This window comes from Pristis pectinata, chromosome 14, assembly GCF_009764475.1.
Source record: "Pristis pectinata isolate sPriPec2 chromosome 14, sPriPec2.1.pri, whole genome shotgun sequence".
In the NCBI taxonomy this organism is placed as follows: Eukaryota; Metazoa; Chordata; class Chondrichthyes; order Rhinopristiformes; family Pristidae; genus Pristis; species Pristis pectinata.
Window position 1 is genome coordinate 27,439,282 of NC_067418.1, and position 23,214 is coordinate 27,462,495.

The window sequence follows — 23,214 nt, forward strand, 5'->3', positions numbered from 1 at the left end:
CTCATGTTCCTACTAAATCTTTCCCCTTGCACCTTAAACTTATGCCCTCTAGTTCTTGATTCCCCAACCCTGGGAAAAAGACTGAATGCATTCACTCTATCTATGCCCCTCATGATTTTATACACCTCCATAAGATCATCTCTCAGTTTCCTACGCTCTAAGGAATAAGGTCCTAGACTATCCAACCTGTCCCTATAACTCAGTCCCCAAGTCCTGGAAACATCCTTGTACATCTTTACTGCACTGCTAACGTATGTCAATGAGTTCAAGAGTGACCCATGAAAGGAACTTGATACGAATTTTAATGCTCCACCAAGCAATCTTATTAAAACATTTTTTGTAAAATATAACTGTCAAAGTAGTTCAGACCATTACTTTGCTGAATGTGCCTGTTTTTAAGAGATGTTGGTGATTAGATATTCTCTTTTATTTCAGATTTCCAGGAACTGCAGTGTTTTGTATCACTTTCACCATCATTCTTTTCATCTGTTTTGGCCTAATTCAATTCCCCTATTTACAGATCAGTAGCCATTAGCAAGCCTTCACTATTATTTCCATCATTCGATCTCTCTTGATGCCCATGAAAAAAAATGATGCTGGAAATCTGAAATAAAAGCAGGAAATACCGGAAAAACTCAGCAGGTCGAGTAGCATCTGTGGAAAGAGAAACAGTTAATAAGCATTCTGATGAAAGTGTAAAAGATTAAAGAACTTAAAAGGTTAGCTTTGTTTCTCTCTCCACATGATGCCTGCTGAGCGTTCCTACCATTTTTAATCGTTATTATAGAAAATCTTTCCAGTTATGAAAACCCCTGATTAGGACAATAAATAACGGGAATGCAGGTTTATTTTAAATAAGTTGCAAAGATTGAAAATAATTGTTTAAATTCAGGTGTGAAATACTACCCAGCTTCGTGTTGCAACGAGCTCTCAGATTTCCAGCAAGTGCATTCTTCACAAGGCAACCTTCAAACGTGGCCGAGCCTGCGTGCTTTCACGCTGGTAAAGGGGAAGCGAGCTGTGTTTTAAAAGCTGCGTTGTAAGGGTAAACAAGTCAACCGTGCAGAGAAAGGCCCTTGACGCTTGCATGCCACCGCTCAAGCTTTGGCAATTCTCTGTAGCATTAACTGCGCTGGTCACCATTCCCGCCTTCTGAGGCTGCACCAGGTCCACTTCCAGCTGGGAGCGCCGGGATTTGGAGTTTGGAAGGTCAGCGGGCATTGCATTTGTGCCCCGGGAATGTCACCGAGATCAAACTGCAGATCCCGACATGCTGTACGCGGCACAGCCTGTTCATCAGATCGGGGAGCGGGAAGCGGTGCCCATATATGGTGCGGGGCGCCTGATGTTAACGAGCGTTCTCGTATGTAAAGGTAATGATAAATACCAGCTGGATGCTGAGTCACCAGTAGGCATGCGCGGCTCGCCGTAAGGATAACAACGAGGTTGGTGAAGTTTTTTTTGTTTGGCGAATGCACTTGTTTTGTTTTCAAACAGTTAAAAGTTTGTTTTAAGAAGCGTGGCATTACGCCTTAAAGAATGAACTGCGCCTGGGTCCGAGTCTACGCTTGTGTTCTTTATAAATGCAACGTTAAAGTGTCTCACATGGTGGGAAGAGAGTGCATATGTTCAAACTGAGACACAATGGGAACCGTGTGGTTCTTTTGGTTTCATTTTTCTGCTTTGAGGCTGGTCTTGTTGACGATGGTCAGAATATTACGCCAGTGATCAATATCATGAGGTGGGAGTCATCCCCCCTCAGTGCGGTGCTCTGAGTTCTGCTGTGTTACCATCTCAAAGAGGACCTTCCATTTCGCTGGGTCACTGCACTGCAGTGTCTCGGATACAAAGAAGGTCCGGGGTGAGCTCACCCCTAAACTGCACGCGTGCATTGTTCAGGCTGTGTAAGTACTTGGGCGGAATGTCTGTGTGGGGCTGAGCTTCGCTGTGTATTGGGGGCTGAGAGTTGTCCGTGTGGTCTCCGCAGTGATGGCGTCGCCATCCGCTGAGTCGGGTGCAGGGACCGGGCGAGGGGAAATCCCGATGGTTTGTTTTAAACCAGAAAGTCTCCGCAGTGAAAGCGGCAACTTTCAGCCGCCGAGCTATTGCTCGGCGGGCACTCGGGTGACGGTGGGACAGGGCCTGGCACACTTCAGGCTGCTTCAGGTCGCCTGGTCCCGGCTGAAGTTTATTGTTCGCACTCCACTCCCTGCTCCTTTCCGTGGCTCAAGGCCGGAGAGGTTCAGCGTCTTCCTTCATGTTTCTGTCATTGAAGCCGGTTGGTGCGTTGTTGTGGCGGGGTGGTCACTCTGGGACCCGGAGCACGCTGTCAGCCGCTGGATACAGCGGGCATCGCTGGCGGGGCTGCGGCTCCCGGTGAACACAGACACCGGGCCATTCTCAGCCTGCCGCCGGTCTTCATCCGGATCAGGTCACATGTCTCTGTTGCGGAGTTGTCGGCTGCTTTCTCTTGTCTGCACGTTGCTCTGTTCGGGCACATGGAGTAGAACTAGGTCAGTGGGTGCCGAGCATGTGATGCCGCAGGGTCTGTGTCGGAGGCGGGTTAAACCACCTCGCGTTTTGTTTTATTATTGTCACAGCGCTGTCTTTCCTCAGTGGAATAAGGGATTATTGTGGGGGCTCTCGCTGAGGTTGGGTCACTGCCTCCCATCGGCTTTCGGCCATGGAGGTAACGAGTGCCGGGAAACCTGACTCACAGCCCATTGCACGGAGACCTGGCGCTAAACAAACAACATGATCCTGCCACACGCCGCGTTCACATGAGCACAGCAGTACTCGGAAACGTGCGTGATAATCGGGCTTTCATGAGTACACCTTCACTTTTGAGAAGTCTGTTTAAAAAATAAATAAATAGATCCGCTTGAATTGATTTTACTCCTTAACCAGAGTGCAGACGGTGAAGGACGATGTTTGGTTTCCATAAATCCAAAATCTACCGGAGCTTAGAAGGCTGTTGTATTTGCAAGACCAAGTCGTCCAGCTCCCGGTTCACGGACAGCAGACGATACGAGGAAAGCTTTAAACTTTGTTTTGGGTAAGACGTTCTCCTCACAACTCCCTCCCCCACAGCGGCTCACACCCACCACTTCAGCCGCCAGTCCCGGAAGCGTGCAGCCCTGGAGCGCACTTCCTTATTGTTGCGACTGGAATAAAACGTCCTAAACTTCTGAGAGAAAGATGTTACGCACTCTATCTGTCAAACTTCCTTTAGTTCTGGTACTGTAAATTTTCATACTGGGGACAAGAAGTGAGCCTTCCAGCAAATGGTGGAATTAACACCCGTGAATATCGGCAGCAGTAAAATCGAACTGGAAGCAACGGGCTCAGTGCACTTGGGGAAGTGTGTGGGTCGAGGGGAGGCGAATCGGTGTTGGGTAAAGTGTTCGAAGTGAATAGTCACCAAAGTGAGAATGTGGAAGGGTTGGGCACCTGCTTTGAGGTTAACAAGTCACCAAAAGGTTAGGAATCTTCATCTGAACATTGTGAAGTTAACAAGATCATAAAGTACCTTTGTACGGGATCAAACGAATTTCGCACAAGAACAAAACTCATTTCAAACGTTTATTCCAAATGATTTAGAAATGATTTTTACTGAGTTACAAACAGTTGAAATGTGTGGCACACTGCCCAGAACAAATACAAATGAACCAATGAATCATTTATAATTGCTTTATGAATTTAGTATATTGCTTGTTTAACAATAATCTTTTATGGAATTGTACAGCATAGAAACAGGCCCTTAAGTACCTGTCAAGATGCCTCTTAAATGTTACTGTTTCTGCCTCCTCCTCCTCTGGCAGCTCATTCCAGATACAAACTTCTCTTTGTATGAAAAAAATTATCCCTCAGATCCTCTTTAAATCTCTCTCTCACCTTAAACCTATTCCCTCTAGCTTTAGACATCCCTACCATGGGAAACAGGTGCCTCTCATATCTCTATCGCCTCACCTCTCAGCCTCCTTCGCTCCAGATTTAGCCTAGTTGTTGTCCATGTGGGTACCAACAACGTAGGTAAAACAAGGAATTCCTTCTGAGGGAATTGGAGCAGCTGGGGACTAAATTAAAAAGCAGAACCAAAAAGGTAATAATCTCTGGATTGCTACCTGAGCCACATGCAAATTGGCACAGAGTCAATAAGATTAGAGAGTTAAAAGCGTGGTTCACAGATTGGTGTGGGGAAAGTGGGCTTGAATTTGTAGGACATTGGCACCAGTATTAGGGAAGAAGGGAGCTGTTCTGATGGGACGGGCTCCACCTGAACTATGCTGGGACCAGGGTCCTGGTGAATCACATAACTAGGGCTGTGGATAGGGCTTTAAACTAAATAGTAGGGGGGTGGGTTCTACATATTGGGAAAAGTATGGATAAAGTAAAAGGGAAGGAGAACGCAGGAAAGGTTGCTGAAGTCTCCAGAATAAAGAGTAAGACAGAAAGTTCACAAAGGGCTAAGAATTTAACTTCGGGCAATGTGGAGACAAACTTGAGAAGAGGGCTGGTGAATGAAGGTGTTATATTTGAATGCACACAGTATACAAAACAAGGTAGATGAGCTTACAGCACAGTTATAAATTGGCAGGTACGATGTTGTGGGCATCAGAGTTGTCGCTGAAAGAAGATCACAGCTGGGAGCTAAACATCCAAGGATACACATTCTATCAAAAAGACAGGAAGGTGGGCAGAGGGGGTGGGGTGGCTCTGTTAGTAAAAAAAAAAAATATGAAATCAAATTCTTAGCAAGAAGTGACATTGGAATAGAAGATTTAGAGTCTCTGTGGGTAGAGTTAAGAAACTGCAAGAGGAAAAAAGACCCTGAGAGGAATTATATACAGGCCTCTGAATAGTAGCCAGGATGTGGGGTATAAATTACAACAGAAGTAGAAAAGGCATGTAAGAAAGGCAGTATTACGGTGGTCATGGGAGACTTCAATATTCAGGTAGATTAGGGAAAATCAGGTTGGCACTGGATCCCAAGAGAAGGAGTTTATAGAATGCCTACGAGATGGCTTTTTAGAGCAGCTTGTGGTCGAGCCCACTAGGGAGAAGGCAATTCTGGATTTGGTGTTGTGCATTGACCAAAGTAAGGCCAATTTTGATGGTATCAGAAGGGATCTGGCAGGCGTGGATTGGGATAGGCTGTTTTCCGGCAAAAAGATGCTTGGTAAGTGGGATGCTTTCAAAAGTGAAATATTGAGAGTACAGAATCTGTATGTTCCTGTTAGAATAAAAGGCAAAGCTAACAAGTTTAGGGAACCTTGGTTATCGAGGGATATTGAGGCCCTAGTAAAGAAAAAGGAGGCACATGTCAGGTATGGGCAGTTAGGATCAATGAGGTGCTTGAGGAGTATAAGAAATGCAAGAGAACACTTAAGTGAGAAATCAGGAGGGCAAAAGAAGGACATAAGGTTGCTCTGGCAGAGAGGGTGAAAGAGAATCCCAGGGGTTTCTATTGCTACTAAGAGCAAAAGGGTAGTAAGGGACAAAATTGGTCTTCTTGAAGATCAGCATGGTCATCTACGCATGGAGTGGAAAGAGCTGGGGGAGATCTTAAATGAATTTTTTGCAGCCATATTTACTCTGGAGACAGACACGGAGACTGTAGAACTGAGGCAAAAGAGTAGTGAGGTCATGGACCATATCTGGATTACAGAAGAGGAGGTGCTGGCTGTTTTGAGGTGAATGAAGGTGGATAAATCCCCAGGGCCAGACAAGGTGTCCCCTCAGACCTTGTGGGAGGCTTGTGCAGAAATTGCAGGGGCCCTGGTAGAGATATTTAAAATGCCCTTAGCCACTGGTGAGGTGCCAGAGGACTGGAGGATAGCTAATGTTGTTCAAGAAAGGCTCTAAAAATAAGCTGGGAAATTGCTGGTGAGTCTGACGTCAGTTCTGATTAAATTATTCGAAGGCATTCTAAGGGACGGGATATATAAGTATTTGGATAGACAGGGCCTGATTAAGGATAGTCAATGTGGCTTTGTGCATGGTAGGTCATGTCTGAGCAATCTTGTAGAGTTCTTTGAGGAGGTTACCAAGAAGGTCGATGAGGGAAAGGCAGTGGATATTGTCTACGTGGACTTTTAGCAAGGCCTTTGACAAAGTACAGCATGGGAGGCTGCTCCAGAAGGTTAAATTGCTTGGCATTCAGGATGAAGTAGTCAATTGGCTTCAACATTTGCTTAGTAGGAGAAGCTATAGAGAGATAGTAGATGGTTGTTTCTCTGACTGGAGGCCTATGACTAGTGGTGTGCTGCAGGGATTGGTGCTGGGTCCGTTGTTGTTTATCATCTGTATTGATGATTTGGATGAATATGTGGTTAAACTGGATCAGCAAATTTGCAGATGACAGCAAGATTGGGGGGGGGGGGGTGAACAGCGAGGAAGGCTATCAAAGCTTGCAGCGTGATCTTGACCAGCTAGGAAAATGGGCTGAAGAATGGCAGATGGAATTGAATACAGACATGTGAGGTGGTGCACTTCGGGAGGACGAACCAGGGTAGGACTTGTACAGTGAATGGTAGGGCTCTGAGGTGTGTGGTATTTCTATAGTTCCTTGAAGGTGGCATCACAGGTAGATAAGGTCATAAAGAGAGCTTTTGGCACTTCATAAATCGGGTCATTTGAGTATAGGAGTTGGGATGTTATGTTGAAGTTGTAGGAGATGTTGGTGAGGCCAAATTTGGAGTCTTGTGTGCAGCTCTGGTCACCTACCTACAGGAAAGATATCAATAAGCTTGAATGAATGCAGAGAAAATTTATAAGGATATAACTGGGACTTGGACCTGAGTTATAGGGAAAGGTTGAATAGGTTAGGATTTTATTTCCTGAAGTGCAAGAGTGAATGATGGGAGATCTTATAGAGGTATACAAAATTATGACTATAGATAGGGTGAATGCATTGCAGACTTTTTCCCCTCAGGTTGGGTAAGATTAGAACTAGAGGACATGGGTTTTGGGTGAAAGGTGAAATATATAAGGGGAATCTGAGGGGGAACTTCTTTACTCAGAGGGCTGTGTGAGTATGGAACAAGCTGCAAGCAGAAGTGGTAGAAGCAGGTTCAATTGTAACATTTAAGAGAAGTTTGGATAGGTACATGGATTGGAGGGCTCTGGTCCGGGTGCAGGTAGATGCGACTAGGCAGAAAGTCACGTCAGCATGGACTAGATGGGCCACAAGGTCTGTTTCTGTGCTGTAGTACTCTATGACTCTATTCGATTAGGGAGTGTAAGGTAAAGGATCCCTTCAGAGGCAGTGATCAGAATTCACCCTGCAGTTTGAGAGGGAAAAGCCAAAATCGGATATATCAGTATTACAGTTGAATAAACTACAGAAGCACGAGAGAGGTGCTGGCCAAAGTTGATCAGAAGGGGACCCTAGCAGGGATGATGGTAGAGCAGTAATGGCAGGAATTTCTGGGAGTAATTTGGAAGACGCAGGATCATTTCGTCCCAAAGAAGAAGCGTTCTGAAGGGACGATGAGGCAACTATGGCTGACAAGGGAAGTCAAAGACAGCATAAAAGCAAAAGAGAGGGCATACAATATTGTAAAAATTAGTGGGGAAACTAGAGGATTGGGAAGCTTTTTAAAAACAAATAGAAGGCAACTAAAAAAGCAATAAGGGTAGAAAAGACGAAATATGAAGGTAAGCTAGCCAATAATATAAAAGAGGACACCATAAGTTTTTTCAGATATATAAAGAGAGGCAAGAGCGGACATCAGACCACTGGAAAATGATGCTGGAGAAGTAGCAATGGGGAACAAAGGAATAGTGGATGAACTGAATGTGTATTTTGCGTCAGTCTTCACTGTGGAAGACACCAGCAATGTACCAGAAGTTTGAGAGAGTCGGGGCAGAAGTGGGTGTAGTCGCTATTACTAAAGAGAAGGTGCTTGGGAAGCTGAAAGGTCTGAAGGTGGCTAAGTCATGTGGACCAGATGGACTACACCCCAGGGTTCTGAAAGACATAGCTGAAGAGATTGTGGAGGCATTAGCAGTGATATTTAAAGAATCACTAGAGTCAGGAATCGTTCCAGAGGATTGGAAAATTGCAAATGTCACTCCACTCTTTAAGAAGGGAGGGAGGCAAAAATATAGGAAATTAGCCTGGCTAGCCTGACTTCAGTTGTTGGTAAGATGTTAGAGTCCATTATGAAGGATGAGGTTTCGGGGTACCTGGAAGCACATGATAAAGTAAGCCAAAGTCAGCATGGTTTCCTTAAGGAGAAATCCTGCCTGACAGATCTATTGGAATTCTTTGAGAAAGTAACAAGCAGTATAGACAAAGGAGAGTTGGTGTATGTAGTTTACTTGGATTTTCAGGAGGCCTTAGACAAGGTGTCACACATAAGGCTGCTAAACAAGATAGGAGCCCATGGTGGTACTGGAAAGGTACTCGCATGGATAGAAGTTTGGCTGACTGGCAGAAGGCAAAGAGTGGGAATAAAGGGGGCCTTTTCTGGTTGGCTGCCGGTGACTAATGGTATTCCGCAGGGGTCAGTGTTGGGTCCGCTGCTTTTCACGTTGTATGTTCATGATCTGGATGACTGAATTGAGGGCTTTGTGGCCAAGTCTGCTAATGATACAAAGATAGGTGGAGGGGCAGGTAGTGTTGAGGAAGCAGGGACTCTGCAGAAGGACTTGGACAAGTTGGGAGAATGGCAAAGTGGCAGATGGAATACAGCGTAGGGAAGTGTGCGGTCATGCACATTCGTGGAAGGAATAAAGGCCTAGACTATCTTCTAAATGGGGAGCAAATTCAGAAATCAGAGGTGCAAAGGGACTTGGGAGTCCTAGTGCAGGATTCCCTAGAGGTTAACTTGCAGGTTGACTCGGTAGTAAGGAAGGCAATTGCAATGTTTCCATTCATTTCAGGAGGACTAGGATATAAAAGCAAGGATGTAATGCTGAAGCTTTATAAGGCATTGGTCAGACCACATTTGGAGTACTGTGAGCAGTTTTGGGCCCCATATTTCAGGAAGGATGTGCTGTCATTGGAGAGGGTCCAGAGGAGGTTTATGAGAATGATCCTGGGATGAAAGGGTTAACATGAGCATTTGATGGCTCTGGGTCTGTACTCACTGGAATTTAGAAGGATGAGAAGAAATCTCATTGAAACCTATCGAAAATTGAAAGGCCTGTATAGAGTGGACGTGGAAAGGATGTTTCCAGTAATGGGAGAGTCTAGGACCAGAGGGCACAGCCTCAGAATAAAAGGACATCCCTTTGGAACAGAGATGAGGAGGAATTTCTTTCACCAGAAGATGGTGAATCTGTGGAATTCATTGCCACAGACAGCTGTGGAGGCCAAGTCACTGGGTATATTTAAAGTGGCGGTTGATAGGTTCTTGATTAGTAAGGGTGTCAAAGGTTATGGGGAGAAGGCAGGAGAATGGGGTTGAGAGGAAGAAGTAAGTCAGCCATGATCGAATGGTGGAGCAGACTCGATGGGTTGAATGGCCTCATTCTGCTGCTATGTCTTATGGTCTATCCAATCTTTCCTGATAATTCAGGCCCTCCAATCAGCAAAGATCACTGGTTGGACACAGATCTCCTTTCCTGCACGCTGCAATGGTTGCAGGTGGGGTGGTGGGAAGAGATTCAAAACTGAAGGGTGAGTTCTGCAAAGGAACTGTCCATGTGCCACTGACTGTTGGTTGAAAGTGATGGTTAATGGACCTGGGAGCAGTTCTCCACCACTTTTGTCTATTGATGTTACATAGTTAATTAGGAGCTGTTGGAGTCGGCTTTCAACAGAAGATAGCATTTGCAAAAAGTTGAGTGGTGGTAGTAAGAATTCTGGGAGAATCTACAGTAAGCAAGTTAAATGAAAATATGTCATAACCTTTGAATCTATTCATAGTCTTGGTTGATGTAAATTTATTGCTTGACTAGGGTTCTTTCATTTGATGTCTGTCACACTTGACTCTGATCTGTGCTTGGGAGGTGAATGTTCCCTTTGCATTGGAAGCTGTTAAGTGGGGTAAGATATAAGTGGGGAGAAGAGGTGTTTGAATGTTGAGACTGGGATTAGTTCAAAGATATTTTGGTATGAGCCCTTCATGCAGCCTTTGGGTTAGATTGATTGATCATCCTGTTTAAAACCCTGGCTATATTGTCGTTGAAATGTGTGTAGGTGCTGCAGATGTATTCTGTGGCTGTGACAGCTATTGGAAGTTAATGACTTTTAATGGATTAATTTATTTTCTATCCACTGGTTGAAAAACTATAAAAATCAACTCCAAATTGTAATGAAATCCTTTTAAAATTGATGTCTAGAGTAATTGGTATTTTTACTTTCCTGCAGTTTAATAGAAGCACGGGCAGGAGATATCTGTAATGCTTGTGTTCTTCTGGTGAAGAGATGGAAGAAACTGCCTGCTGGATCCAAAAAAAACTGGAGTCATGTAAGTGTGTGAAGACCTGTAAGAATCCCTGTAAGAATCCCTGTAAACAAAGTCTATGCAGTTGTATGGAGTATAGCGTTTGCTGTCTCTAGCTGAAGATCAGTAAAGATTTATTCCTGTGTTTTAGATCTACTGTATTTAATATGTGTGCTTGGGTTGAACATAATTGTTACTTGTAACATGCTTTTGGCTCAAGTTTAATTTTACACGCATAAGTCTTTCTACTTTAATCAAATTTAGTTTGTTAGAATTCAAAATGTTATGCCAGTAAATTGCTAAATACCTGTGTATTAGCAGCTTTGACAGTAAATATTTTGATTCTTAAACAGGTTTGAATCTGTTGTCACCCTTCAGATATGGCAAAACTTCTGTTAAGTGATTCAGTGAAAAAGCTTTCCATTTTTTTTGCATGGAGAAAACTGATTAATCCAGAGATACACAGTTGTCCATAAACTTCATGGGAGGAGTTGAACTCGCACAGTCTTGTAATGCTGTAATGTTTGGGCTGCTGTGTGTTCTGTGAATAAGTGATTTGGATACACTTAAGTTGCGGACCAAAATTTATGCTGTAATAATGTATAGATATTAAATTGTCTGTATTTAATGAATGGTGCACATTTAGTGAAAATGACCTTTTCTCATTTTTATTAGAATCTGCCCAATCATTTTATTGAATCTACAGAAACAAACTGCGATTTTTTTTTTTTTAATATATATATCTTCCTTTAATTCCACCTGCCCCTTCCTCCCCACCTTAGGTGGTTGATGCACGAGCTGGTCCAGGCCTTAAAACGCTTGTGAAGCCTAAGAAAATGAAACTTGGTAATGATGTTAAAAAGAAAAACAAATTGAGGCGACTCCAGCAAAAACTGAAAAGGCAGAGTAAGTCCCATGCACTTGTTTAGTTGTTAATGATTACTTTTATGTCTGACTCCTTCCCCAGTAATTCTCCCAACTCCAGCCAGATCTGAATGTTTTGACAAATAAATGTGGTTTTGAACTTTTAGTTCTATAGAATTGTTCACCTTGAGTAAATGTGCTTTACATGGCTACTGGCCTTTATTTTAAATACAACATCTCGTATTTTTCAATCTACTTGCACAGTTCAATCTGTCTATAATACTATAGGTTGGAGTGATCATCTCTCAGTAGCCCTGTTTTCACATTGAAGACTTGTCATTGTGACATCTGGCATGACTGTCATGCCACATGGATTTGGATCAAGTCTAGCAACTCAAAACAAGAAGTTCTCTGGACAACAAACAATAGTTGAACTTTTCAGTGTTATCAATGAAGATTTGATTTTTTTCAGTTCCTACTGACCATCTCTACTTGATTATCCTTTCTCTGTTTCCGTGCTGTTTTTAGTGACTAGATTTATAAAGTCTGGTGGTGGCATTAAATGTTTGTATTCATGTTGCATAGATTCGGATGCACGTAGCACAACGTCTAGTATTTCGCCTTCCCAATCTCCCACCCACAGCAACCAATCTGATGAAGGGTCGGATACAGAAACCCAGAAAAGTCTTTCCTTGGAACCAGTCTTTTCATTCCTGGATCTGACTTACTGGAAAAGGTGATTTAGGAGTTTAACTATTTATTAATTTCTCTTGGCAGCCAAGTATTAAAAGTACCTGACTTGTCAATGATCCCCTGTAAGTTTTTGCTGAATACTTCTGCCTAATTGTCTTTGGCTAGTGCTGCAGTATGGTATAAATGCATAATAACTTGTTACAATGCCAATTTGTGCATTTTGTTTAAATTTTAGTGACCTCCTCAAGGTGTTGGACAAATTTTCACATAAGATGCCAACAATGCACTCTTAATCAGCTTTTTGAAAGTAAGCAATGTGCAGACTTACTTTGAGTGGGGGGGAAATTCGTAGGGAAGCAATGGGGATTAAAATAAAACCCTTTTTTTTGAAGTACTGATATCTTGTGCAGACCATCAGACTCCTGAAATATTTTTAAAAGTGGTGAAGGATTTTAGTATCAAGTTAATTAATATTTGGATAGCTTTCTGAATTTGATCCCTAGCCAAAACCACACGTGGCCCTGGATTTTAGACTGGATTTTAGACTGGATTTGGTCCCTCTGTCCCCACCATTAAATTCGATCATGACTGATCAGTATCTAAAGCTTGTATCTCTTGAGCTAAAAGAAAATGGATTCAAACCTAGTTTTGGAATTCAACTGAATGTGTGAACAAGGTTTGGATTAAGTGAAATGATACCTGGCCAAATTAATTATTTACAATTGCTGTCTTTAATATGCTCATCCAAAACAATTATTGGTCTGGTTTACGGATGTCAAAATATGTTTCCAGCCCTGCATTGGCTTCAGTGAAAAGAAATCGTTTTGAAGAGTGTAGAAGGTTGGCTGGCTACAGGAGGCACAAGGTCTCTGACTGGTTGGCAAGACATAATGAGTTGTGCCACCTGGATTGGTGCTGATGTCTAAATTTTTTTGTAATTTATATAAATGACCTGAATGAAGGCACTGTTGTTGAACTTGCTGATGACACAAAGATGGATAAAGTAAGTTCTGAAGAGAAGATATGGAGGCTGCAAAGGGTGACAGGATTATATGAGTGGGTGAATGTCTGACAAATGGAGCATAAAGTGGGATAATGTGAACATTCTGGCAAGAAACTAAAATGATGATAGATTGCAGAGCTCTTGATACGTCGAAGATTTTGGATGACCCAGTGCTTGATGTGCAAAAAGCCAGCAGGCAAGTACGGGTGGTAATTTAGAAAGCGGAATGTTACCTTTTATTGCTAGGGGAATTGAATGCAAAGATTGGGGGATTATGCTTCATTTAAATAGGGCACTGAAGAGACCACATCTGAAGTAATATATAATATTGGCCTTATTTAAGGAAGACTATTAATGCTTTGGAAGCATTATTATGAGAAGGCTTATTGGGCAGTTTGTCTTATAAGAAGTGGTTGGACAGGTTTGATGCGTATTGCTGGAGTTCAGGAGAGTGAGCAGGGACTTGATTGAAACACAATCAATCAGGGACTTGATTGTCTTGACAGAGTGGATAATTCTTCCTGCGTGGAATTTAGAACTAGGGTCACCCATTTTGGGTCTGAGATGAGATGAATTTTTTTTCTCAGGGTCATGAGTCTTTGGGAATCTTCCTCAAAGAGCAGTGAAAGCAAGAGTCTGAATATTTTTAAGATCAATGTTTCTCAAATACTTTTCTACAAACAGATAAAAGGTTAGTGAGGTAAGTAGAAATGCAGAGTTGAAGTTACACTCAGATCAGTCTTGATCTTAAATGGTGGAGCATGTTTGAGGGGCCACATCAGAATCAGGTTTATTATCACTGACATATGTTGTGAAGTTTGTTTTGTGCAGCAGTACAGTGCAAGACATAACATAAAAATTACTATAAGTTATAAAAGTAAATAGTGCAAAAGAGGAATAATGAGGTACTGTTCATGGAAAGTTCAGAAATCTGATAGCATAGGGAAAGAAGCAGTTCCTGAGATGTTGAGTGTGGGTGTTCAGGGTCCTGTACCTCCTCCCCAATGGTAGTAACTTGCAGAGAGCATGTCCCAGGTGGTGTGTCTACAACCCTCTGCAGCCACTTTTGATCCTGTACATTGGAAACTCCGTACCAGGCAGTGATGCAACCAGTCAGAATGATAAACACTATGATGCTGGAGGAACTCAGCAGGCCAGGCAGCATCTGTGGAGAAAAGCAGGCGGTCAACATTTCGGGTCAGGACCCTCCTTCAGGACTGAAGATAGGAAAGGGGGAAGCCCAATATATAGGAGGAACCTGTCAGAATGCTCTCCACTGTACATCTGTAGAAATTTGCAGGAGTCTTTGGTGATGTACCAAATCTCCTCAAACTCCTAATGAAGTAGAGCCACTGGCATACCGCCTTCATGATTGCATCACTGTGTTGGGCCCAAGATAGATCCGCTGAGATGTTGACGCCCAGGAACTTGAAGTTGCTCACCCTTTCCACCACTGATCCATTTGGCCCATTCTGGGTTCTTATTCATACATTCATACACTGCCTTGCTAATTGAACCTTGCTTGTAGATTTATATTATCTCTCTTTCCCTCTTGTGCTGCTCACACTGTAGAATCACCTGCCTGCTGCAATAATACTGAGCAAGTGACTTTGTGTTCAGTGTTGCAGTGATTGTCATTAATTGTTAAGTTAAATAAGCCATTATAGCATGTGATTCCAAAGTGATTGAGAAAATGTAGGATAGTGAATATGGTGCTTTATTTAAATTTCCAAAACAAACTAGCACAGAAATATGAACCTATTGGAATATTTAAAATTTTGTGCAAATTTACACATTTTTATTATGTTTACAAAAGCAAAAATATAATCTTGCTTTTGCTTCAAGCGAGCATCACTTTCTACAGTGGACCGATTACAATATGTTGACACTTGTGATTAATAGTTGTCGAACATTACTATCATCATTACTCACAGTTGCTGGTTAGTTAAGTGGTAAACTGGAGCTTAAACATCAATCAGCACTGTTTGACCTGCAAGGGATTAATTTTATTTTTCTTTAACACAGGCAAAAGATTTGCTGTGGTATTATCTACAAGGGTCGTTTTGGTGAGGTGCTGATCGATCCTCGTCTTTTCAAACCTTGTTGTAGTACAAAAAAGGACTCTGAGTCTACGACACAGGCTGAAACAGCTCTTCAGATTATTCAAGGAAATTGGTAAATGTGCGCTGCAGCAACTGGAAACTCACCTCTGGTCACTTTGCATCTTTGTCTCCAGTGGCAGACTTTAAGTATTTGATATAATTTTGTCAAAGTTGAAGCAGTGATTTCAGTTTTGTAAATCTGCAGTGTGATAATTATTTTAAAAGTAGGCTAATCATTCATTGACATTTCATTTGAAATCTCCAGGCATATATTTTAAATGAATTTTGTTGCCATAATGTTTAAATACAATGATTTTTTTGTTTCAGCAGCAATTTAAACTGTAGCTATGTATTTCTGGAAACAATTTTTATTTTGTAGTTTAGGTTTAACATTGTCAAATTGTGTTGCTACTGTTCATCTGCCCATCCCTTCTCCACCCCTGCACCCCACCCTGGCCTCCTGAGAGGCTGAATTGATGGATTACCTGGCTTTAATAACCGGGGTTGCCAAACTGTTTTGGTATGTGGGATGTGCAATAACTTTTTTGTCCTTTGGTACAACACTGGCAGATACTCTTGTGCAGTAGCAACCTTTGAGTGTCCCTTAAGTCACTGGAAATTTTGGGGAGGTTTTTTTGATACCTGTCCCAGTGTATTTTTGATTATATAATCTAATTCTTTTTAAGAGTAAAATCATGTGAAATAAACTTTTTGTACTCACCTTGCTGTTGTTGTAGACCAGCCTATTAATGGTTATCTTGTTGAGGAAGATTTTTATATGACCTATCTTTGGGCCACTTTTTAATGTATGGAGTTGTTGATGAATTTAAAGGGGAGGGGTGGGATTTAATATCTTTTGCTCTTTATTCTTGGAGCAGGAGAAGAACTGGAGTAAATTTCCTTATGGATAGATCCTCTATGCACCAATTTCACCAAACTGGGTTTACAAAAAAAAATTTGAATTAGATGAACAAAAATACAGTTTTGTATCTTAGCTAACATTTGGACGTTATTTTCCCTGGACTTCACACTCTTGCTCTCTCCCACCTGTTCCAATCAGTACATTCCTTCCTGAATTCATCCTACTTGAAATATTTTAATTGTTTGGTTAACTTGGTTTTCCTTGCAAGTTTGTTACTGTTAAGAATGAAGTTGCATAATCTGTATGACATGTTGAAAGCTAAAACTTGTGTTTGCTTTGGTGGAGTGGGGTGGTGAAGGTGCAGGGAAAGAGTTTCCCTTGACTATCCTCTGTCATTTGGTGGTTGGTTACCTGAGAATTTTCCAAGGGTGTTTCAGTCCCTGGATAAAAATCAATCTCTTGTACTTGCTGAATAAGATTGGTATTGTAAAAGATTGAGACTTAGATTGATTTAAATTGGATTTGGGGCTTCTCAGAATGTGGACATCGCCTGTAATGTCAGTATTTTATGTCCATCTCTGTGTCCTCAAGTTTGTGGTGAACCACTTGATCAGCTGCATTCTTCTAGTGAATGTATTCTCTCAGTGCTATTGGGCAGAGTTTTTCAGGACTTAGACTATCTCTCCTTCAGAATGAAGGACTGGTGAGATATTACCAAATTATGCAGTCGGCAACTTGGAGGTTTGTTCTGCTAACCTGTAGGTGTGTTCTGCCAAGCAAAGTTACGAGTGGGTGACGGCAAGAACAGTGAGCTTCATATTTGCAGGCCTGCCACTAAATTTCATGTCCACTGACTTCACAATCTGTCCACTCTGCTTTTGTCACCCAGTAACACTGGTTTGGGAAGTGCTGTCAGAGTAGGCAAGTAAATGCAGTGCATTTTGCAGATAGTACACATTGCAGCTACTGTGTGTTGTTGGTGGAGGGAATGAATGCTTAGGGTGGTGTATTGGATGCTAATCAACTGGGCTGTTTTATCCTGTATAGTGTTTGTGTTGCTGGAAATGCACTGACCCAAGTAAGTGGAGAATATTCCATCACATTCCTGACTTGTGCCTTGTAGATGGTGGAAAGGCCTTGGGGTATCAGGAAGCAAGTCACTCACTGCAGTGCACTCTGTCTGACTTGCTCTTGTAGCCAGATTGTATGTGTGGCAGGTCCAATTGCTGTTCAGCTGTGCTTCTCCCCCCCCCCCCCCTACTACCATTGAAGGAGGGGACTTGGCAATGATTATGCCATTGAATATTAAGGACAGGTAGTTAGACTTCTGGTGATCATTGCTCGGCACTGCATCCCACGTCTGAATGTTGTCTTGGTCTTACTACATGCAGGCATAGGCTGCTTCATTTGCTGAGAAGTGTGCAATGTTCAATTCCATTTGCAAATTATCAGAGAAGATTGTTGATTAATCAGCTGAAGTGTGTTGGGCCCAGAATGCTCCCCTGAGAACCTTCTGCAGTTGTGTGCTGGAGACTGGGATAATTGACCTCCAACAACCAGAGCCACCTTCCGTTGTGTGAGGTATGACTCCATCCATTGGAGTGTTTTGCCCTTGATTCCCATTTTCAGATTTACCAGGGCTCTTTGATGCCACACTGTAAGATGCTGCCCCCACCATCATTGAGGATGGGGATGCTTGTGGAGCCATCTTGTCTTATTAGCTGTTTAGTTGTTCACAACTGGGAGCCGCTGGACTGTGGAGGTTTGATCTGATGTGTTGGCTTAGGGATTATGTAGCTCTATATAGTATGTCCTGTACAGCTTCATTAGGTTGGTATCTCAGTTTTCGGGATGCTTGCTACTGCTCCCAACATGCCCTTCTGCACTTATTGAACCAAGGCTGATCTCTGGTCTGATTGAAATGGCAGAAAGAGAGGGTCTGCAGGGTTGTGAGGTTTTAGATTGTGCTGGTGTCTACTTCTGATGATGGTCTTCAGCACCTCATGGATGCTCAGGTCTGAGCTGCCAGATCTGGTCTGAGACAGTCTTAGTACAATGGTCGTGCCATGAAATAAATTGGAGGGTGTCTTCAGTGTGAAGATGGGACAAGGCCTGTGCAGTGGTCACACCTAATAATGTCACACAGTTGTCAATCGAGGTCCCCACTAAAAATCCCTTCTGTTGGTAACTGAAAGTTATTGCATTAGCCAATCTTCCAGCTAAAGTTTTTGTAAACACCCTGAGTAAAATTGAACCAATGGTTATCAACCTCCAATTATTGATGTCTTGTAGCCTAATTAGGTCACCTGACTTAAGGATTAAAAACAGTGTGGTTATTTTTGATATGCTGTCTGGAACTTTACTGAATCTTATCCAAGAGGAATCAAACTAAGTGTAAAATCTTTATCTATGTTCTGACCTCACCTAAGATCATGCTGACAGCAGTGTCCTTCTTAAAACTATGCAGCACCTCGTTGATCTCAGTCACACTCTCTTCTACTAATGAATTCTCATTCCTTACCTGATTGTCACTTACCACTAACTAAGATTTAAAATGATCCTCTAAAACATCTAATGGGAAGACAACATTAGTAGGGCCATCCATTAACTGCCTTGCCAAGGTTCTTCTATTTTCCTTGAATATCCTCTGCATTGTCACCCTTGGGTTTGGCATATCGCTTCCTTGCCACTGTACCTATGTGGACAGCCAGCAGTGGTTATGTTTGTGGAAAGTGGTGGGAGAGAAACAAATTAAGATGAGCTGACCCAAAAACATGTACTCATTGGGTGTTCATTTCTAAATTGTGCACCTGGAATGGTAGATTAGCGCATTTGAACCAAGAGTGATCTTTGTGCCCTTTTGGAAATATTTTAAGTTTGGGACTGATTGGCATAGAAGAGATGAGAATAACAGATCAAATACAATTGCTCAAAATCTACATTTTAGTCAAGTGCAAAATCGATAAACTGATCACCACTTTAACGAACTGTTCTGGCTGTTGATTATGCACAAGGTAATTGGATGATGATAAATTCATGTGCATGAATATGTACATCTTCCTAAATGTGTACTATTATATTGCACCCTTTCCTGCTTCTTCCTCTTAACTCCCTGCCGAGTCTTGATTTACTCGTGTTCGACTATGAATGTTAGAGCCTTATTTACTCTGGTTTAATTAGAGAGTTGTAAGGTTAGTTTTAATTTGCTAAAAAGGAATCGGACACACACTATAAATAGCCTAATAAACCAACTTATTCACTGCTAAGCAACCTTGGAAAGTCTCTCCACTTGTTTTTCATTTTCAGTAAACCCTGCTACAAAGTAGTCATATAGGTAAAGTTGTTACACCCATGGTCTTTAACCTCGCAGACAGCAGGGTTTGTAAGAATCTGATTTGTACATGACTTAGCAGAATTTCTGAAGGAACAAAGTTCCAAACAAAACAACTACCACATGTGAGCAACTGGGAAGTTACACTTTTTGCCTTTATCTCTTCAAAATTCAAAAATGGACTGAATTCAGGATGCCATGTCGTCCCTTCTCCAACTTTGAAATGTGCGTTTCAATTGCATGAGTTTATTGATCTTCCACAAAATAGAGTAACTGGTAGTATTTAGTCTTGAACATCACCTTTTCCTCTTTTATTAGAATATTAAGGGAGCAAATATCACACACTAAATTGTCAAAGATGTTGTCAGTGCAGCTGCTCAGTTATCGAATAGTGATCCCTCGTAGAATTGACCCATTGAGTCTGAAGTGGAGTTGGTGGGCATGTGAGGGAGAATAAGTTGCAGGACGAAGGGAAGTAGGGGAATGCTGGCCAATGGAATTACTCTGCTGGTAACTGGCACAAACCCACTGGGCTGAACCATCGGCTCTTGTGTTGTAATCAGTAACTTTGTGTACTCACGGTAGCAATGATGTGCTTTCCAAATGACATTTTGGGGAACAAGTTCTGATGGACTGGTTTCCAGATTGTTATAGCAGCACCTTGGGTAACACTTCCCATTTTTCCTTTCACTTCAGCAGCTCACAACAAAGACTTTGAAATAGTTGAAGCAGGAAGCTCTTGCATTCAGTGTCCCCAGGTGTTAAAACCTACTGTTACCATGCATGTCTATAAATTGGACCACTTGAGGTGATAACTAATTATGTGGTCACATCTTAAATCATCATTGACTTCAGTAAGGGTGGCAAATCTGAAGTGCACTACTTCCTCCATTCCCTGTGCACAGGAACACTTCTGAAGTTAACCATTGCATGATGTGAAGGACTAGGTGGTCATTTTGCCCTGTTACGCCCAGTGCTGCATTGGTTTTTCAGTTTAGAGTCAGAAGCTGGTTTGATGTGAATGAAACTCAGTAACTCTTTGTATCTGACTGGCTGAAAAATGTCATCCTTTTGAAGTGTTTTGATGGTCTCATTAAAATTTCCATATTTATGAATGAAAATTAATCAAATGTTTTCTGTTTGAGATATCACTTCCTGTGGCTATAAAAGGGAAACTGATTACTCTTAATGGATCCTGATTTTAAGTACTTCATCTTTAAATTGGATATCTCATGTTATATAGCCTTTTTAAAAGGAATTTCCCCTTTCAGGAGAGTGAATTGATTTTTTTTTAGTTTGAGTTAATAACTGCTAAATCAAGCCATCACTCCCAGGCAAATTATTCTGAACTGTGTGCTTGGCAATGTTGCTCCTATATTACATGTAACATGTATATTCTGAAAATGTGGAAAATTCTCTCTTTTGATTGTTGTACATCATTGTCATTGTAAAACATCTTGGCTTAAAAAGGCCAAGCAACGGTTATGGGAGCAGTAGAATTTAACCACAAAGTGGGTTTCCTTTTACCAGGTAGACAGGTGGACTCATTTAAATTGATACACAATAATCCACATTGGTAGATATTAAGAGAGAAGGATTTCTAGGACTCTCTACCATAGTATTAGGCTGGAGAGACAGAGTATCACCGATACTTAGGGCTGAGTTGGTTTATTTCAAGGGCAGCATTTGATAGAACTTTGGGGTTTGTTAGTGCCTTTGGAGCTGGGGTGGGGAAAAAATAACCTGTGTTTTCTGATCTTATTTGTCAATGTAGCTGGAGAAGCAAATGTATCTGATGAAAAGTAAGATCAGATTTTTTTTTCTGTGATGTTCTCCATCTAATAATCTTCCAACAGTCATTGGGCTTGTGTTTTTGGAGCATTGTACTGATGGTGTCTGTGTGCCTGTGGAGTTGAACTTCCATACAGACTTGAGCCATTTTTAGAAAGGAGAAAATTGGGCTGAATGGAATATTGAGAGAGAATTGTGAAGGGGAAATTTGGCAAATGCTGCTTTGGAAATACTGTTAACTTTTCAAATCCTCCCTGAAATGTTAACATTTCTGTCTCCATTAGCATTTCTTGTCTGGCAGAGTAATTATAGTATTTTCTGTTTTGGATTTCCATAATCTCTAATATTTTAAATATTTTACTGTTCTCTGAATGTTTATGGAAATAGTCTCAAACTAGTGGGATCATCAGCTTTGTGTTGAATGACCCAGTTAAACATTTCGGCACCCTTGCCTCTGCTACACAACTTTAAGGTCTATGGCAGTTAATAGCACTCCATGCTTTACATTCCTGAATCCTGGAAAAATGATGACACAGAAGGAGACCATTGAGCCCATTGTATCTATGTTGGTTGGGGAGAAGAGAAAAAAATCCAGCCTAATCCCACTTCCTGCTCTTGATCCATAGCCTTGCAGGTCACAACTCTTCAAGTACACAAGCAGGCACATTAAAGTGTGGTGGAGGGTTCTGTCTCCACCACCTTTTCAGGCAGTGATTTCCAGACCCCTACTGCATCCTGAGTAAAGACATATTTTTCTTTCACCCCTCTAATCCTACTAATCTATGCCCCTTAGATTTGGACCCCCTCAGCTAAAGGTAGTGGATCTTTCCTATTTACTCTAATCCATTCATACTCGTGATGCCCCTTAATTGTCTCTCCTTGGCCTCCTGTGTTCCAAAAATGATAACCTGAGTTTATCTAATCTTTCTTCATCGTTGCTCCTGGTTACACACTTGTAAATCTCCTCTGAATCCTGTCTAGTGTAACCACATCTTTCCTGTAACATGGAGACTAGAACTGTACATACTATTCAAGCTGTGGCCTAACAAGTGTTGGGTAAAATTCTAGCATAACTTCCGTGAGCTTCTGTGCTTCAGCTAATAAAGGAAATATTGTCAGTTCTAATTGAAATGTAGGGTTTTTGATACAGAGGTAGATTGTGCACTCTTAACTCTAGAAAATGGCTGTTTTTCTACCTCTAGAAAACAGTAAAAAAAAAATGTAAGCTTAGATGTTGAAAAGCATGGATTTTTACATGTTTAATGGCACTGGAAAATTGCAGTCACTATCATTTACCTGTATGCTCTAATTCTCCAGAAGAAATTTGCCAATTACAATTGATTCATTACTTTAGATCTTGGCTTTTAATTTGCAGGTTCACGGACAGCCTAGTTTGGGGTCCAAATCAGCGAGGAGAAATCTATAAGTGCTAAGTTACCTGTTGTGAATTGTACACCAGGGCTCAGATTTTTTTTACATTTTACAGCTATAGTCTCCACACTTTGCATTTTGTGATGCTTTTTTAGAGAATCTACATCTACCGCAACAAAAGTTCACTTGTACCCATTCCTGTGGGTAAAATATTTTAATGATTCTGTCATTGCCTGGTTTTCTGGTTCAAACTTTTCCAAGTGGAATTTTTTATATCTGTGTGCCTTAGTAAAATCAATGAAGATGCATGTAAGATTTTTGTTTTTATTTCCTTACAGAGATTTGGCAGAAACCGTTTTGTCCGTTGTTATTTATTTATTTATTTGAACATTCCACAAATACATTGTTATTAACCGGAGTCCAATACTCGTTCCAAAGTCTTCAAGCTTGTGCACTTTTGCTAAGTAAAACTTTTTGTGACCAACAGCTTTCATACGGCTGTGTTTTATAGACACTTGTAATACTTTTTGTATTTAAATAAAAATGTACTGCACGAGGACAAAAAAATTATATTTGTCTTTATTCTACAGTGAGTTTCCTTCTGGGCTGATGATATAGATCCTCCAACTTGGTACGTTTCCTGGACCCTGTCCCCCATTGAAAAGGTGATCACATTGTGAGGCTTTCTACTGGTGATAGTAAACAAGTTAGAAAATTTCAAATTATCATTGCACTGATTTGAAATTGTGCTTATTGCAGTTTTAATTATGGATTTCAGAAGGAAACTGATATTTTAGGGT

The 23,214-nt window shown here is 41.5% G+C and overlaps 1 protein-coding gene across 2 annotated transcripts; it reads left to right on the forward strand.

The window, feature by feature from the left end:
- Positions 1-1,353: 1,353 nt before the first annotated feature.
- On the forward strand, positions 1,354-22,972 carry sinhcafl (SIN3-HDAC complex associated factor, like). 2 transcript variants are annotated; one of them, XM_052029416.1, is made up of 6 exons: positions 1,354-1,445; positions 2,908-3,055; positions 10,322-10,421; positions 11,180-11,303; positions 11,847-11,997; positions 14,983-22,972. In XM_052029416.1, exons 2-6 carry the CDS (start codon positions 2,928-2,930, stop codon positions 15,134-15,136), a joined length of 657 nt encoding a protein of 218 aa, XP_051885376.1. In that variant the 5' UTR covers positions 1,354-1,445; positions 2,908-2,927; the 3' UTR covers positions 15,137-22,972. The 2 variants fall into 2 exon arrangements, with proteins under 2 accessions (XP_051885376.1, XP_051885375.1); XM_052029415.1 differs by lacking the exon at positions 1,354-1,445 and adding an exon at positions 1,634-1,904 and having other exon boundaries at positions 14,983-22,966.
- Positions 22,973-23,214: the final 242 nt, after the last annotated feature.

Bases quoted from the DNA above. Each gene is read 5' to 3' on its own strand.
- sinhcafl (XM_052029416.1), top strand. From the start codon at position 2,928: ATGTTTGGTTTCCATAAATCCAAAATCTACCGGAGCTTAGAAGGCTGT. The intron at 11,304-11,846 runs GTAAGTCCCATG...CATGTTGCATAG, and splicing joins GCAAAAACTGAAAAGGCAGA to ATTCGGATGCACGTAGCACA. The intron at 11,998-14,982 runs GTGATTTAGGAG...TCTTTAACACAG, and splicing joins GATCTGACTTACTGGAAAAG to GCAAAAGATTTGCTGTGGTA.